General features: G+C 31.9%; 1 protein-coding gene across 1 annotated transcript; it reads right to left on the bottom strand.

Moving 5' to 3' along the window:
• Nucleotides 1–3,349: 3,349 nt before the first annotated feature.
• LOC126722516 (NAC domain-containing protein 41-like) lies at nt 3,350–3,965 on the bottom strand. Its single transcript, XM_050425672.1, has 2 exons — nt 3,705–3,965; nt 3,350–3,559 (listed from the first exon to the last, which is right to left on the bottom strand). Exons 1-2 carry the CDS (start codon nt 3,963–3,965, stop codon nt 3,350–3,352), a joined length of 471 nt encoding a protein of 156 aa, XP_050281629.1.
• Between the last annotated feature and the right edge of the window lie 10,712 nt (nt 3,966–14,677).

Below are 14,677 nucleotides of genomic sequence, written 5' to 3'. Positions count from 1 at the left end.
ATTAAAATACTTTTTGTCATGGAATAAACCAATACTAATGTTATAAGAAAAATCATAACTTAACAAGCTTGATGATAAAGAGTAATTATTATGGAATAGACTTTGTAAGTTGAAATTCTATTTATATATATATATATATATGTAAAATTAAATGAAATCCTATCATCTTCTTTCTTGTTTCAACTGTATTTTATTTTTTGATAATATATTTTTTCAACTTTCAACTTGTAAACAAGGTGATAAATTAACATGTTATATTTCTATATATTTCAACTTGTAAACTTTTATCATAGATACATTTTTTTTTTTTTTGCCACAAATTTAAATCATGCAAACTTAATAATTTTATATTATTTGTTAGCATCATCTCTGCTTTTTCTTCTTCTTCTCAAAAAAATTATGTATTAAAAATATTGATCTTATGGGAAAAGTTACACAAAATATTGAGAAAAAAATGTTTTATATTACAATCTGATGGTGAACTAAAAATTGGACTATCTCTAGTTTGTCCATAGTGTTGTCCAAGTCTAGAAAGGTTGTTCCAATACAAGAAGGTCATCCAACATGGAAGCACCTGGACGACCTCCTAACACTTAGAAATTCTCAGGGTAAATTTAAGTTTAAAAGCCTATAATTTGGACCATGTTCTACTATTCTGAAGTAGGAGCAAAATTCTTATTCATCGCTTTAACTTCCCACTAAGTTCTTAACTTCTGATAGCAATTGTGGAAGTTAAGTCTGAACCTTCTAACTTCCATCCACATTGAGGAAGTTACTAAACAAGTAACCACTCCAAACCTCACTATAAAAGGACTCAGCCATATCAAATTAAGGTAAGTTTTCACCACTCCTAAAGTTGGAATTCTTGAGTTCTAGAGAGAAAACTAACTTAAGCATTGGAGGGTTCTTGGCCGGTTCGCCCCGGTCACCTTTGATCTTGTGTTTCTTTCTTTTTTGGCCTTCCAAGCAACCACAAGCCCATTGAAGCCTGGAATATTCAGTCTACTGATTTTTTGTGCATCATCACAATCTAATAAAAATGTTTTTTTAAATATTTAAAAATTTCTATTTTTCATATCACTGATGTGTTCTTAATATTCTTAAGTTGTTTTGGCAAAAAAAAAAAGAAGGTTGTCACAAAAGAAGAGTTCATGTAAAGTTTTTTGCAAAATGAAATATTTGTTTTGTAATGTCACCAAACTTGATAATTTGCAAATGATGGAACCACTCGCATTAATATTTGCATATTTATATAGTTCCAGCTAAAGCAATTGTGTATACTTTTAGTCTTCAAAAAACACATATCTATCAGTGATTAAACGTTTATCTTTGGTAGTTTTAACTTTTCATATAATTTTACCTTTACATATTCATCTATTTTAATTTAGATTTTTTTTTTTTCAAAAAAAAAAAACTTTAATTTAGATATTTATAAGTAAAAAATGAAAAAAAAATGAAATAATGATTCATGAATAATAAAAAAACAAATTATCTATACATATTTATCTTGTGCGGTTGTAACTTTACATATGACTTTGCATTTATAGATTCATCTACTTTAATTTAGATGTTTATAACTTAATAATGAAATCTATAAACAAGGTAATTAAAACAATCATATTTCTAGAATTCAAAAAGTCACAATTTCTTTTTTCAAAAAAAGGCCTTTTACATTTCCTTGGAATTATTTTTAAATTTTTTTATAAAACCTTTGACATACCACTAACGTAACTACTTCATACTTAAAAAAATTTAATGCTCATTATTACTTTCGTTAATATATTATAAATATCTTAATTAATTGAGACCAAATTAGAGAAATGCCTTTCATATTTTCTTGAAAATTCAGAAGGAAAAAAAAAAAAAAACTTTTGACATACAACTAACATAACTACATCTATAACTATTTAAGCCATTTATGATATCTATTTCTTATTGATAACCATAAAAAGTAATAACCGGTATTTAAGTAAAAGTAATAACCGGTATTTAAGTAATAAAGAATAAATGAAGGAAGAAAAAAAGAAAATTCTACTAGATGATGTAGAATATTATCACTTTTGTAGATGTGTACAATGTTGTACACATTTGTTTAATCTTACATTGATATTACAATGTAAGCCAATAATTGATCTTTTACATATATAATTGGAATGATTATGTGATTCAACATTTTATATATAAGGGGGGAAAAGGAGAAACATTATTTTATTATTCCTAACGTAGCAAATAAAGAAATATAGGATAAGTAATTTCCAAAAATGAAAAATTTAGTTGTATATTTTTTGGATGAATCAATGAGAGATTTATTAAAAAGAAACCATCAAGTCCATATAGCAAAATAGACCATCAAAACAGGGGCAAAATACAAAGCAGGATAGAAGGAACCCAAAGTGATCAATCAAACTTTACAAGCCCAGACCACAACTTAAAAAACAGAATCCTACACAATTCAACTCATGAAATAGACAGAAATAGAGCACTACTTGTTCAACATTTTGATTCAGTAATAGACTTGAGGACTTGAATTGTCCAACCTTAAATGAATTATCAAATACGGATCCCATTACCATTTCAAACTTTCAACTCCTGTGGGTTCCAGTTAATTCAACTGGTAAAGTCTCTGATGGTTGTATAAAAGATTTGGGGTTCAATCTTCGCCTACACCAAAACTGATTGGTGTCTTGGTCAGATGATAAATAGCTATCATTAGGAGCAGATGCCATAAGTTGAAACTCTATAAAAAAAAAAAAAAAAATCTTTCAATTCCTAAAATATTATTTGTTCAAAATACTTCTTGAGGTGAATAAAAAACCAGGATTTACAATCAGTACAAAACTTTACCAAAGAACATATATTGTTCATTAAGTTCAAAATTGTTGCAACATTTGTTGTGCTATACTAGAGGGACCAATCACCATTGTTTTTTGGATGAATCAGTACACTTTCATTGATGAGAAACGGGAATTACACAACAGGCCAATACAGACCAAACACAGGAACAACAGGTATAGAATCCTAAACTAAACAACAAAGCTAATTAGCCCTAACATAGCTAAACAACTCCTACATGTACACCCAAGACTAATTGAAACAAAAAAGGAAAAGAAATGCCAATGACAGAGACCACTACATCACTACAGAGCACCTACTGTAGACTAGATTATTTGATGAGAGATTCTTTTAGTCATCAATTACAGCAAACCATAGCATTCTACACCCCATTGTGAGGACCATTCACCTTCTCATTTGCAAACTTCCAAACAAAATCTTCAGCCAAAGTAATTAGATATGGTGAAACCATTAGAAGCTATGCTAAACATTCATAGAACCATTAAATTTCTAGCAATCATTCACAAGCCTTCTTGTCATCCCTTTTGTCATCTGAAGGCTTTTGACGCTTATTCTGGACACTATCAACTTCTATTGTTTTCGGATCAACCTTTGCCTTTGGCTCATTTCCATCATTAGCATGTGAAGATATGGAACAATCCTTTTGAGTTTGTGTCTTGCTTGATTTCCTCTTATGATAAATCCTACACAAAGTCCATTTATCCATCTGAAAGACACAAAATTCAGTAAGGGTTCGCTCTACAATAGATGACAACAACGATGTTTGAAAGACAAAAACCGAAATTCAAATGACTCTTATAATATAAAAGTTAAAAAAAGAAGAAGAAGAAAAGAGGATAAAATCTACTTACATGAGAATTACTAACTCTATATTCATGCATGATCCAATTGGTCTTCTTACTCGGTCGACGACCTTCTCTTTCATACTCATAGAAAACATGTTGCTTCTTATACCCAGCTGCAATTTTTGTCTTGGGTGATTTTCTTTTTAGCTCCACTGACCTCCCAATAACCATCAAGAACTTCTCGATTTGTATATTTTGATTTTCCTTTTGTATGCTTTCGTTTCGTTTGAGTAAAAAAGTACCATTTATTTTCTCCGTCATGCCCATGGTTTTCTATTAAATTATCCAAAGTTAAGGGCGAGCTTAAAAAATTGCTCATGAATAATCTTTTTTATACATATTTTTCTACACCAAACATACAATACTATATCTTTACAAATATCACAACACAAATCAATTATTTTGAATCTTTGATGCACCCATGATATGCACAATAGTTTCCACTTGAGTGATTCATCACATTAGTTTGAAGTTTATAAACTGTTCAGTAATTTTGAAAGACAGTTGCAAAACTATTAAAGAACACTATTTAGTTAGAAGATAAGGTTGCATTGTGGGAACATATTATATTTAAGTTAAAGAGAATTTTAAAAAAGAGATGGCATACACTGAAAATTGAAAGTAGGTTCCATACTTCCATTTGGATTATGTTGGAAATTTTTCTTTCTTTTAGGGAAAAATTATTGAAAAAAGAAAAACATCAAGCAAAATTATCAAATAAAATTAAAAAGAAACCCAGTAAAGCATACATGCATGTAAACTATAGTGACCACATAATATGGCTTGGAAATGATTCTTTCTTTTGGATTATTAAAAAGAAACTTTTACATTGTGCATAATTATCAAACTGATTGATCCATTGAACCAAAACAACCAAAGAAAATTGAAAAGAAACCCAATAAAGCATACATAATATGGCAAAAGAAACTATAACACCAAGCAATATATATCACCAAAAGAAATATGTTTCAAGAAGAACCTGTAAGTGACTTGGGGCTATGTTTAGAGAGTTCAACTTCTGCGATCGGATTCGGAGCTGGCAAGTCACGATTCAAGATCTTCTGGATCAAATAATGCACAATGAGATCGTAGTCAGAGGGGTCGAACTTATACCTAGGTGGGTAGGGACCCTTATGTGGTTGCCACTCTAAATCTTTAAGCAACTTGATGAGAGAATTCGACTCATCATCCATCTCTTCCTCGATTGCAGGTTCTTCCTCTTGCTCTTCCTTATGAGGTTGTTCTTCCTCCTCAGCTATGTCAACATCGTCAACCTGAACATTACTCGGTGGTGATGAAGATGAAATTTTGTTGCTGTTTTTGATGTGTTCAGCTGAAGATGAACCCATGATACGCGGCTTGTTTTGATGATGATTAGACTCACCACTATCTTCTGAAGAAGGAGATATTGCCATAAATGTAACTTTTGAAACTCACTCTATTATTGCAAAAGAAAGCTTAAGCCTTAAGGTGGAGCATTAATGGCGTGAAGAAGAAAAAGACTTGCAAAGGCTCTATTTATAAGCTGATGAAGAAAATATCTGACTTTTGGCAGGGGAAAGCTCCTAATGGCAAATTCTGTTATAACACGAGTACTAATACAGATCTAACACGTGTTTAAAGCCTCATGCAGATCAAAAGGTATTAAAGCCTCAAGAAACCAAAAAATTGCTCCACCCACACAATACTGTGTGATCAGTGCTTGTACAAGCACTAGGCAACTTAGGCCTAGGGCCAAGGCACTCAATTTTTTATGCTTGAATAGTGATATTTGATTTCTAAATTTTAGTTTGGTTAGTATTAATTAATAAAGTTTTTAGATTAATTTATCAAATTGATCACCGCGCATCCTTGATAATTGGTGTGATGGTCACTCTATAAGTAAGTACTTGTGGATTGTGAGGGAAGAGCTGGGTTCAATTTCTCTAAATTTTGAATAAGTCATTTAATTCATATTTAAATATAAATGGTCTCACTAAAATTTATCCACTTAGACTACTATATCAAGTTAGACCTGAAATATGCAATCTACCTTGTAAACCACCCACAAACCACCATTCCCATTTCTAAGATTAAAGTCAAACACAAGAGACAAGCAAAAGAACTTCTATACATAAAAGACTACAATGTATAATAAACTACACCTCATTAGTTCCGGTGAAGAAATTTATCATACAATGTTGTAAGGTTAAATTTATTCAATACTTAGTTGGCTTTATTTTGTGCCAAATTTGCTAGTAATTCAGTATTTAGAAACCATGTATTTAGGTGGGAATCATGTAAAGGTAGTGTGTGAAAGAGTGTGAAGAAAAGTTCAAGAGTGTGCACTCATGAAAAGCCTTGTGTTGGTTATTTTCATATTTCACATATACATTGTTTGATTATAAGCTTGTGTTGGTAATTTGTAAATTGGGGGTCTAAATGTTCATAAGTGTTTTACACATTATTTGAACATTCAAATGTATCTCAAGCAAACACAAACGCACCCAATATCATAATAATTCTAACAATATCCGCCTGTATTGCAAACTTCTAGGCTATCTTCAACCATGTCTTTTTGATAGCAATAGCATTAATCTAAAACACTACAATATTGAACACTGTAATATTACATCAAACATAATCACAAGGTTATACCTATGTTAATTGGTAACCATTAAAACAGTATAGTATCATGCTAAACATTCAAAAGCCACAAAGTTTCAAGTAATCTGAAAAAAAATTTAAAAAGTTGCTAGTAATCATTCACAAGGATGTATGGTCATCTGAAAGCTTCTGGTTCTTATTTGGGATAGTATCATCTCTTTACAACAATGGAGGAGGATGATTGTTGTAGAAATCTAATTGCAATGTGAGATTTGAAGTTTTGTCGTTTCGGTATCCATTCAGTTGAACTAGAGAAAATGGTGAATTCATCCAATGAGGACCATTATTGCCAACCAATTCACATGCCTCAGGTGGACTAAAGTAAATTGGTTGGTCAATCTTCTGAGGAAGACTTCCATGATTTCCAACCATTGCACTTTCAAAAAAGGATCTCTCTAAGATAAGAAGAGTGGAAGTACATTGGTTGTTCAACAAACTAAGGAGAAGTTCCATAATTGCCAACCATTTCTTGAAACTGAGGAGAAGTTCCATGATTTCCAACCATTGCACTTTCAGAAAAGGATGTCTCTCTAAGATAAGAAGAGTGGAAGTACATTGGTTGTTCAACAAACTGAGGAGAAGTTCCATAATTGCCAACCATTTCTTGAAACTGATTAGGGACACTGGCTATATTTTAAGCTCTATAATTGCCATCCATTGCTTGAAACTGATTAGGGAAGCTAACCATATTGTAAGTTCCATAATTGCCATCCATTGCTTGAAATGGATTAAGGAAGCTGGCCATATTATTTGCAAGAGGTGGTACATTATTGTTGGACAAATCTTTATAATCTTGGCCATATATTCTTGAATCAACTAATGCACCATTATTTGCAAGAGGTGTTACATTATTGTTAGACAAATCTTCATAATCCTGGCCAGCACCATTAAAATTCTTCATCAGCTCTCTTCTATCATCTTCAGGTAAAGAAATGGAACTAGCATCCTTTGAATGATCCACATCTTCATTACGAATTCTATCTTTCTTGTTCTAAATCCTACACAAAACACAATCATCCAATTGGATGACACAAAATTCAACAATAGTGTCATATTAGAATAGAATGAATTAATAGGTGCCAACAATGATGTTTGAGAAAATATATGGAAGCTTAAACAAAATTCATATAACAATTTAAGAATATGAAAGCTAAAAGAAAAGGATGACATGAACATATCCTCACATCATTTTCATTCTTTTTAGTTGGAGTAGGAGCATTAATTTTATATTCATGCATAATCCATCCAGTCTTCTCACCCTTTGGGGGCTTTCCTCCCATGAAATTAAGGGTCTTCTTCAATCCAATTACAACCCCTTTTTCTTATATTTGGACGTCAGCTCCATTGACCTTCCAATATCCATCACCAGCAGCTCGATTTGGACGGTTTCCATTTTGATGCTTTTGATTCCTTGGGGTGAAAAATATCATACTTTTTCACCATAATTTATGTTTTGTTTTGTCAGTCAAAAAAATTATGTTTAAGGTTCAAACTTAAATAAAATTCTTTAAATATTGTATTGACCAATAAATAACAAACAATGTAATATTTTCCAATAGCAATTAAATTCAATGCAATTGTATTTTTGAATATAATTAGTGAAACTAATGTACTTAAGAATTACTCTACCCTCATATGTATAAATTTTAAGGGAAATGTTAACAAATGTCCTAAGGACATTGGTTTAAAAACTATTTTTAGAAATATTTTATGGAAAAATGATAAAACAATTAAATTTTCTGTTAGCTTATGCCTTAGCCACCAAGAACTTGGAGATAGTTGTTGTATTATGATATAATTGGCATGTATTATGAGAGGCTTTGCCCTCAAACATCTAATTCCGCTTTTTAGCTAGTAATGAATTTCCTTTTTACTAAAAAAAGTTGTCTATTTTCCATAAAAGTGGTGTTAAAACTTTTCTAATATATGGTTTATTAATAATTGCCTTAAAGGCATTGTTAACATGACCCTACTTTCAAATATGTCAACAAAAATTAGAAACAAATGTATGCTCTTGCATTTCATACATGATTTTTATTTTATAGGCACATAATCTCAGATGCTATCTTTTGCAATTATCTTTACACTCTATAATTTTAATTGTTGGTAGACAAATTGTACAAAATTTTGGTTGATGAGCTTGTAGTATTTACTTTTGGTGCTCCATAAATATAAATAAATTCCAATATTAGCATAACATCGATTTCGCCAATACAACTACAAATATTACATCTTCATGGCCGCTTGCATGGCATGAGAAACTGACTTTAACAATCAATTTGATAACAAAATAGGAGTACTGGCAAAGTGGATATTGCAAGCATGTAGTCCAACTGAAGGTGTATGTAATACAAGTAAACTAATCCTATGATTAATCTAAGGTTCTCTTGTAATCCTAGGAATTTCCTACACCGTTTATTTTTATGTTTTCTCTCTTTCAATTATAAACTCTCAACAACTTTAAGAACAATAAAGGATTGTGTAAAGTAACATATGATATAACAAGTTTAATCTAATAGTTACTACATAATATGTCATACCCTTTGACTCTTTCATTCGGATTCAAACCAATTTTATATATATCAAACTAATGCATTGAAAATAATAAGTTTCCATTCAATTCAAAATAATCAACAAAATACTAAAAAGAAAAAAGGTATGTTTAAAGAATAAGAACTTGCAAGAGTATCAGGATTTTGGTTATATAGGTCAACCTCCATGAACGAAAGCTTAGGTCGAGGCTTATTTAGCACCCTCGGCTTCAAATAATACTTGACAAGCTCTCTGTTAGTACGGTCAAAACGAAACCCTGGTGGGTTTTTCTCCTTCAATTGCTCCTCCTTAAGCTTGCAAAGGTCATTCATAATAGCCTCTCTTCCCTGGAAGCTTAAACCCAGTGAAATAATTTTTGTTTTTAAGGCTTGCGGCATTTGTGTTGTAGGGTCTATATCGGGCAATGTGTTGAAGGGTTTATATCAGAAACCGCTGCTGGATGATCCTCATCTTGTTCACTTGATTTTCTATTATTAGTATTATAAATCTTACACAGAACACAATCATCCAACTAGTTGACACAAAATTCAATGGTAGTGTTAGATCAACAAAAACTTAAAAAGTAATTCAAACAACATTTTAACAATATAAAAACTAAAAGTAAAGGGTGACATCTACATACCTTCATGTCATTTGCACTTCTTTTAGTTGGAATTGGAGCATCAATTAGTCTATATTCATGCATAATCCATTTAGTCTTATCACCACGTTGAGGCTCTCCTTTGTAGAAGTCTTCTTAAGTCCTCTTAAGATGCCATTTTCTCATATCTCCTTGTCAACTCCTGTGACCTTCCAATATCCATTATTGGTAGTTCGTTTTGGATGGCTTTATTTGGATACTTTTGTTCCCTTGAAGTAAAAAAGTACCATTCATTGTTTCCATATTGCGGGAATTGTTTTGTTAATTAATAACCCAAAATATCAGATTTATACTTTGCTCGTTTAAATATGTTAAAAGAAGTTAGAAACAATTATTAAAAAAAAATTCATGAAAAACATGAACTAACAAAAGCTTTTCATTTATGAATTTTATTTTATAAGCACCAAATTCTAATTAGTTGCTATCTTACGAATTATCTTGACACCTTTCACAACTTCGATAGTTGATAAATTGTACAAAATTAAACATGCAAAAGTAACCCATACAAAATTAAGGTGTCATATTCGGATTGACATGACTGACATATATGGGTTCTTGTTTAATCTATGAAACTCATTTGTATGTAATTAAATGACATTTTCCAATATACTCTTAAAACTCTAGGTATATAAACTTATTAATTGTTGTGGTTTATTTTCTTTAATATATTGTGATTAAGTGTTTGTGATATTGATATATTGTTATAGTTTTGAATAATTATTTGTGATGTAGTTATTCATTAATTATGAATTTTATATTAAAAAATTTTATTCATTGGTTTTTCATAATTTATATCAATTTGGTTAATACTAAAACTTTTTTTTTTTTTTTGCTTTAATAAAATCTAATAAACGGATCAACACGACATGAATCGACATGCAAACACGAATTTCCACCCCTTAGATTAATAGCAACTTTCAACATATTTAACATCATGCAAAATATTAAATATTTTAGAGAGTAAAACATGCATTAGTAAACCCTACATTAAAAGCAACTTTTAACATATTTAAAAGTCATGCAATATACCCTATCAAGCTGATGCATAAATACTATAGAAAAAAAAATGTATATGTGTTTCAAGAACAAGAACCTGCAAGAAACTCGAGACTGTGGTTGTATAGCTCAACTTTTGTGATCTGGTTCCACCATGGAACACGATTATCTTTGATCTTAAGGAACAAGTAAAACTGGATGAGTTCTAGGTCAGTGGGACAAAATCTGATCCCCGGTAGGAATTTCCTATCTGCATCCCACTTCGCTTGAAGCTGAACCAAATTGTTTATGGCCTATTCTCTCCTTTGCGGACAAAATAATGATGATACACTTGTGTAGCGTTCTCTCTTTCGTGATAAATTTTTGTTGTTGGTTGATAATGAACCTGTATTGATTGAACTTGATAAATAATTTGTGTTGTTGGTTGTTAATGAACTTGATAAACTTGTATTGTAATTTGGTGTGTTCAGGGCTTGTGGCGATTGTGTAGTTGTAGAAAGATCATCGTACAACCCAATTCTCGACTTCTTTTTTTGAACGTTGTAGATTGTTTTGTTTTGCTGATTATCAGACTCCATACTATTCGATCGCCCTGTTTTTCTGAAGATAGATATATCATCACCTGCTCGATCTCTCTCATTTTATATATATATCACGAAAGAGTGTTTTAGTTGAATTAAAAGAACGTACACTACTTCTAATAGAACTTTAATAAAATCTTATCCTATCATTGTATTATTATCCTATCCTATATGGAATGGGACTACGTACATACAATTTTGTTTCTCGCACTACATTTTTATTTTTATTTTTTAATTTGCTATTTTATTAATTATTTATTTTAATCTAAAGAGATTAGGATTAGAAATAAAATTTTATAAAAAATATATTAAAACTAATTTAGTAATTTATGTTCAATTTTTATTTTAAACGAATCACTTTTTATTTCAAAGAAAATGACGTAAATAATTACCCTTAAATTTTGGATTTCTTACAGTAGACGAACATTTTGGGACACAGGATTATTGCTTTTGATGCTCCAAGCCCTTTTGCAAAAATCGCTACAATCATAAGAAATGGTAGGATTCATGATGGACCATGGGCTGGAATTATGGTCACTAATTATACTGACCTCACCCATTCAAAATAAAATCCCCCTAACCACAATGGAATACTCCACTCCAACTTTCAAGCACCATATTCCATTTTATGACCATCCCAAAAAGAAAAAAAAGAAGAAATGCCCCAAACCCCATCCCCTCTCTCTTTTATGTAAAAGAGAAATGACATATGTACGTCATGTAAAAGAAATGATATGAAGATTAATTTATGGCAAGTACTAAGAGCATTCACATCCCATATGTAAAAAATATCTCATTTTACCATTTTAATAGCTACTTTATCAATTATACCATATCATTTTACAACACACCTAACATCCCATATTTTATTTTTACATACAATATATTAAAATAATATAAATTACAGAATAAAATAATATAAAAAAAATCTATCTCTCTTCTCTCTTCATCTTTGTTCTCCATCTCTCTGTTTTTCTCTCTTTCTCATCCACCCACCACCAACCCAAACCCAGAACAACCACCCAACAATACACGCCTTGTTGAAACTTGAAAAAAGCCTTAATTTTTTTTTTCTCTCCAATGCCAATTTAGCCATACTCACAAAGAAAGAGAGAACAGAAAAATTCAGCCATACCCACCTATGAAGCCTGGGTGGGTTTGAAGCACGGGTGGGTTTTGGGACTCGGGTGCGGGTGTAGGTGCGGGACTCGGCGATTAAAAAATTATTAAAAATATTTTTATATAGTGAATTTAATATTTTTATATAAAAATACAAATAAATGGTAAAATTTATTATTAAAAAACAATTATTTATGATTTATTTTTAATAAAATCAATACTTTTGGTAATTGTAAACAAAAAACCACATTTCAAGTAGGTTCCTTTACTCATTTTCCAATTCCCAAGCCCACCCACATTAAATAATTGACTTTCTCACTTACTTAATTTATATTCTTTTGTTACATACCTTTATTCTTCTTCCATCCATATATATATATATATATATTTTTTTTTTTTTTGTGTCTTCTCATCTTCTTCTTCCTTCTATTTTTTTTTTTTTTTTATCCCTCTCACAAGGCCACATGAAGCAGAAGAATGGCAGCCACTGCCCATTTTGGCCTGTTTTGGTGGCTGTTTCTGCCAGAATCGACCATAGCAACATGTTTTGGTGGCCGTTTCGATCGTATTGGTTCTCGTTTCCGACGGAATCCGCCTGAATCAGCTTGTTTTGGTCCGTATTAGCGCGAATCTGGCCGAGTCTATGTGAATCAAAAAAAAAAAAGGGGAGAGTTGGCGAGTCAGACACCAGACGCCGCGTCGAACTTTGGTGCGGCGAACTTGGAGTCGTGTTGGTGCTTTCTAGATACCCACTGGCTAGCAACCTAGCCACCACCCACACGCCGGACCCACGAATCACCTCAGCAAAATTTTGCCAGCAATAAAATCTCATCAATAAACCCTAAACAAAAAACTAGCAATAAAAATTCAAAGATAAAAAAAACCCAGCCACCACAAATTCAGCCACCCATGGCCATTGCATGCCCAAAACAAACCCAAACATTTTGTGGATCTCGTAGATCTAGCCATGGAGGCCATGGAGCTCGAAGCTTTAGCCATGGAGCTTCGACTCAATGAGTTGGGCGAGATCAGAAGAGAGAGTGGAGAGTTGGGTTTGGGTTCAGAGGGAGGGATCAGTATGATGAAGCTGAGAAAATTGACCCAGCTAACCCATGGGGTGAGAAAGAGTGCTTGGCAGAGGTATGGGAGAGAAAAAGAGAGGCTTGCACCGCTTGGTGAGATGTGCTATGGAGAGAGAGAGAGAGAGAGAGAGAGCACACAATATAAGAGCACAATGTCCTGCTGATGATGTAGATTTTTCTGGAATGCTTCCTTGTACCTTTGGTTGATACACAATGTGCACAATCGGATACACAGACCATTGACCAACAGGACTGGCAGGCTATTATCAAAGTGGCAGCCTATAGAAATAGGAGATCAAGAAGATGTGGATATGCTTTTGAAGCCATCACTTTGGGAGGAATTAAGCTGTTCACAGGAGCAACTAGCAGTGGGAGACGATCTACACTTCTATCATACAGAAAAAGAACATAACCTTTGTCATGGATATAAAAATGAAATATTGAAAAAAAAAGGAAGTAGTTATTTTCATAATAAAAGTTGACACTCTTAATTACAATTTTTTATTGGAAATGGTGGAGTATATTATTATGAAAGGGTGTATTACATATACATCTTTGGTCACTGCCTCCAACAGAAAAGCACGAGATTCCTCAAGCCAAACTCTTGCATCAACAACATTCCTAGCATATTTTGCTAAGTCACAAGCTATACAACACTTCAACGCCTATGAATACAACTGATCTGCCATTGTTGAAATGTTCTGAGTAGATGTCTGATTTTCTGAATAACATGACCACACTTGAGAAGCATGGCCGATTCTGATATGGAGTTGGATAACGTCGCCTTCCTACCCAATATATTGATTTCCAACATCTCTAACAAACTTTGGAGCCAACAATAATGCAATGGATACAACTTTTTTCACAACCGTTTGACTTGGTTTGTTGTTATTAGAGTAATATCACTTTTACCTAGGTCTACTATCAACATCATTTTTATTTAGCACCAATTTCAACAGATAATGTAAGCAGTTGTGAAAAATGTTGGGTCCTTACACTTGTACACCTTAATAGTTTTTTTTTTTTTTTTTTTTTTTTTAATAGAATGTGCACCTTAATAGTTAAGAGTTAAGACTATAAATAATTAAATTTCAAAATTTGATTTCTTTCACGACCAATATTTTTTTGACACTAAGTTGGAAGCAACAAGTTCAGTTGATAAATTTCGATAAGCATTATGTCATCATGGTATCAGAAATAGTGATAAGTGATACATTGCAAAAAAAAAAAAAAAAAAAAAAATCTACTTCTACAGACACAGAAGTACTTGCATTCTAACTTCACTTTCATATCACAAAGGCAATACTTAATTCAGCCACTGCATTTACTATCAAGACACCCTCTACAATTTGACAATACCAT

The sequence above is a fragment of the Quercus robur genome, chromosome 4 (genome assembly GCF_932294415.1).
Source record: "Quercus robur chromosome 4, dhQueRobu3.1, whole genome shotgun sequence".
NCBI lineage: Eukaryota > Viridiplantae > Streptophyta > Magnoliopsida > Fagales > Fagaceae > Quercus > Quercus robur.
The sequence above is the reverse complement of the archived record's forward strand: the minus strand, read 5'-3'. Positions and strand labels throughout refer to the sequence as shown.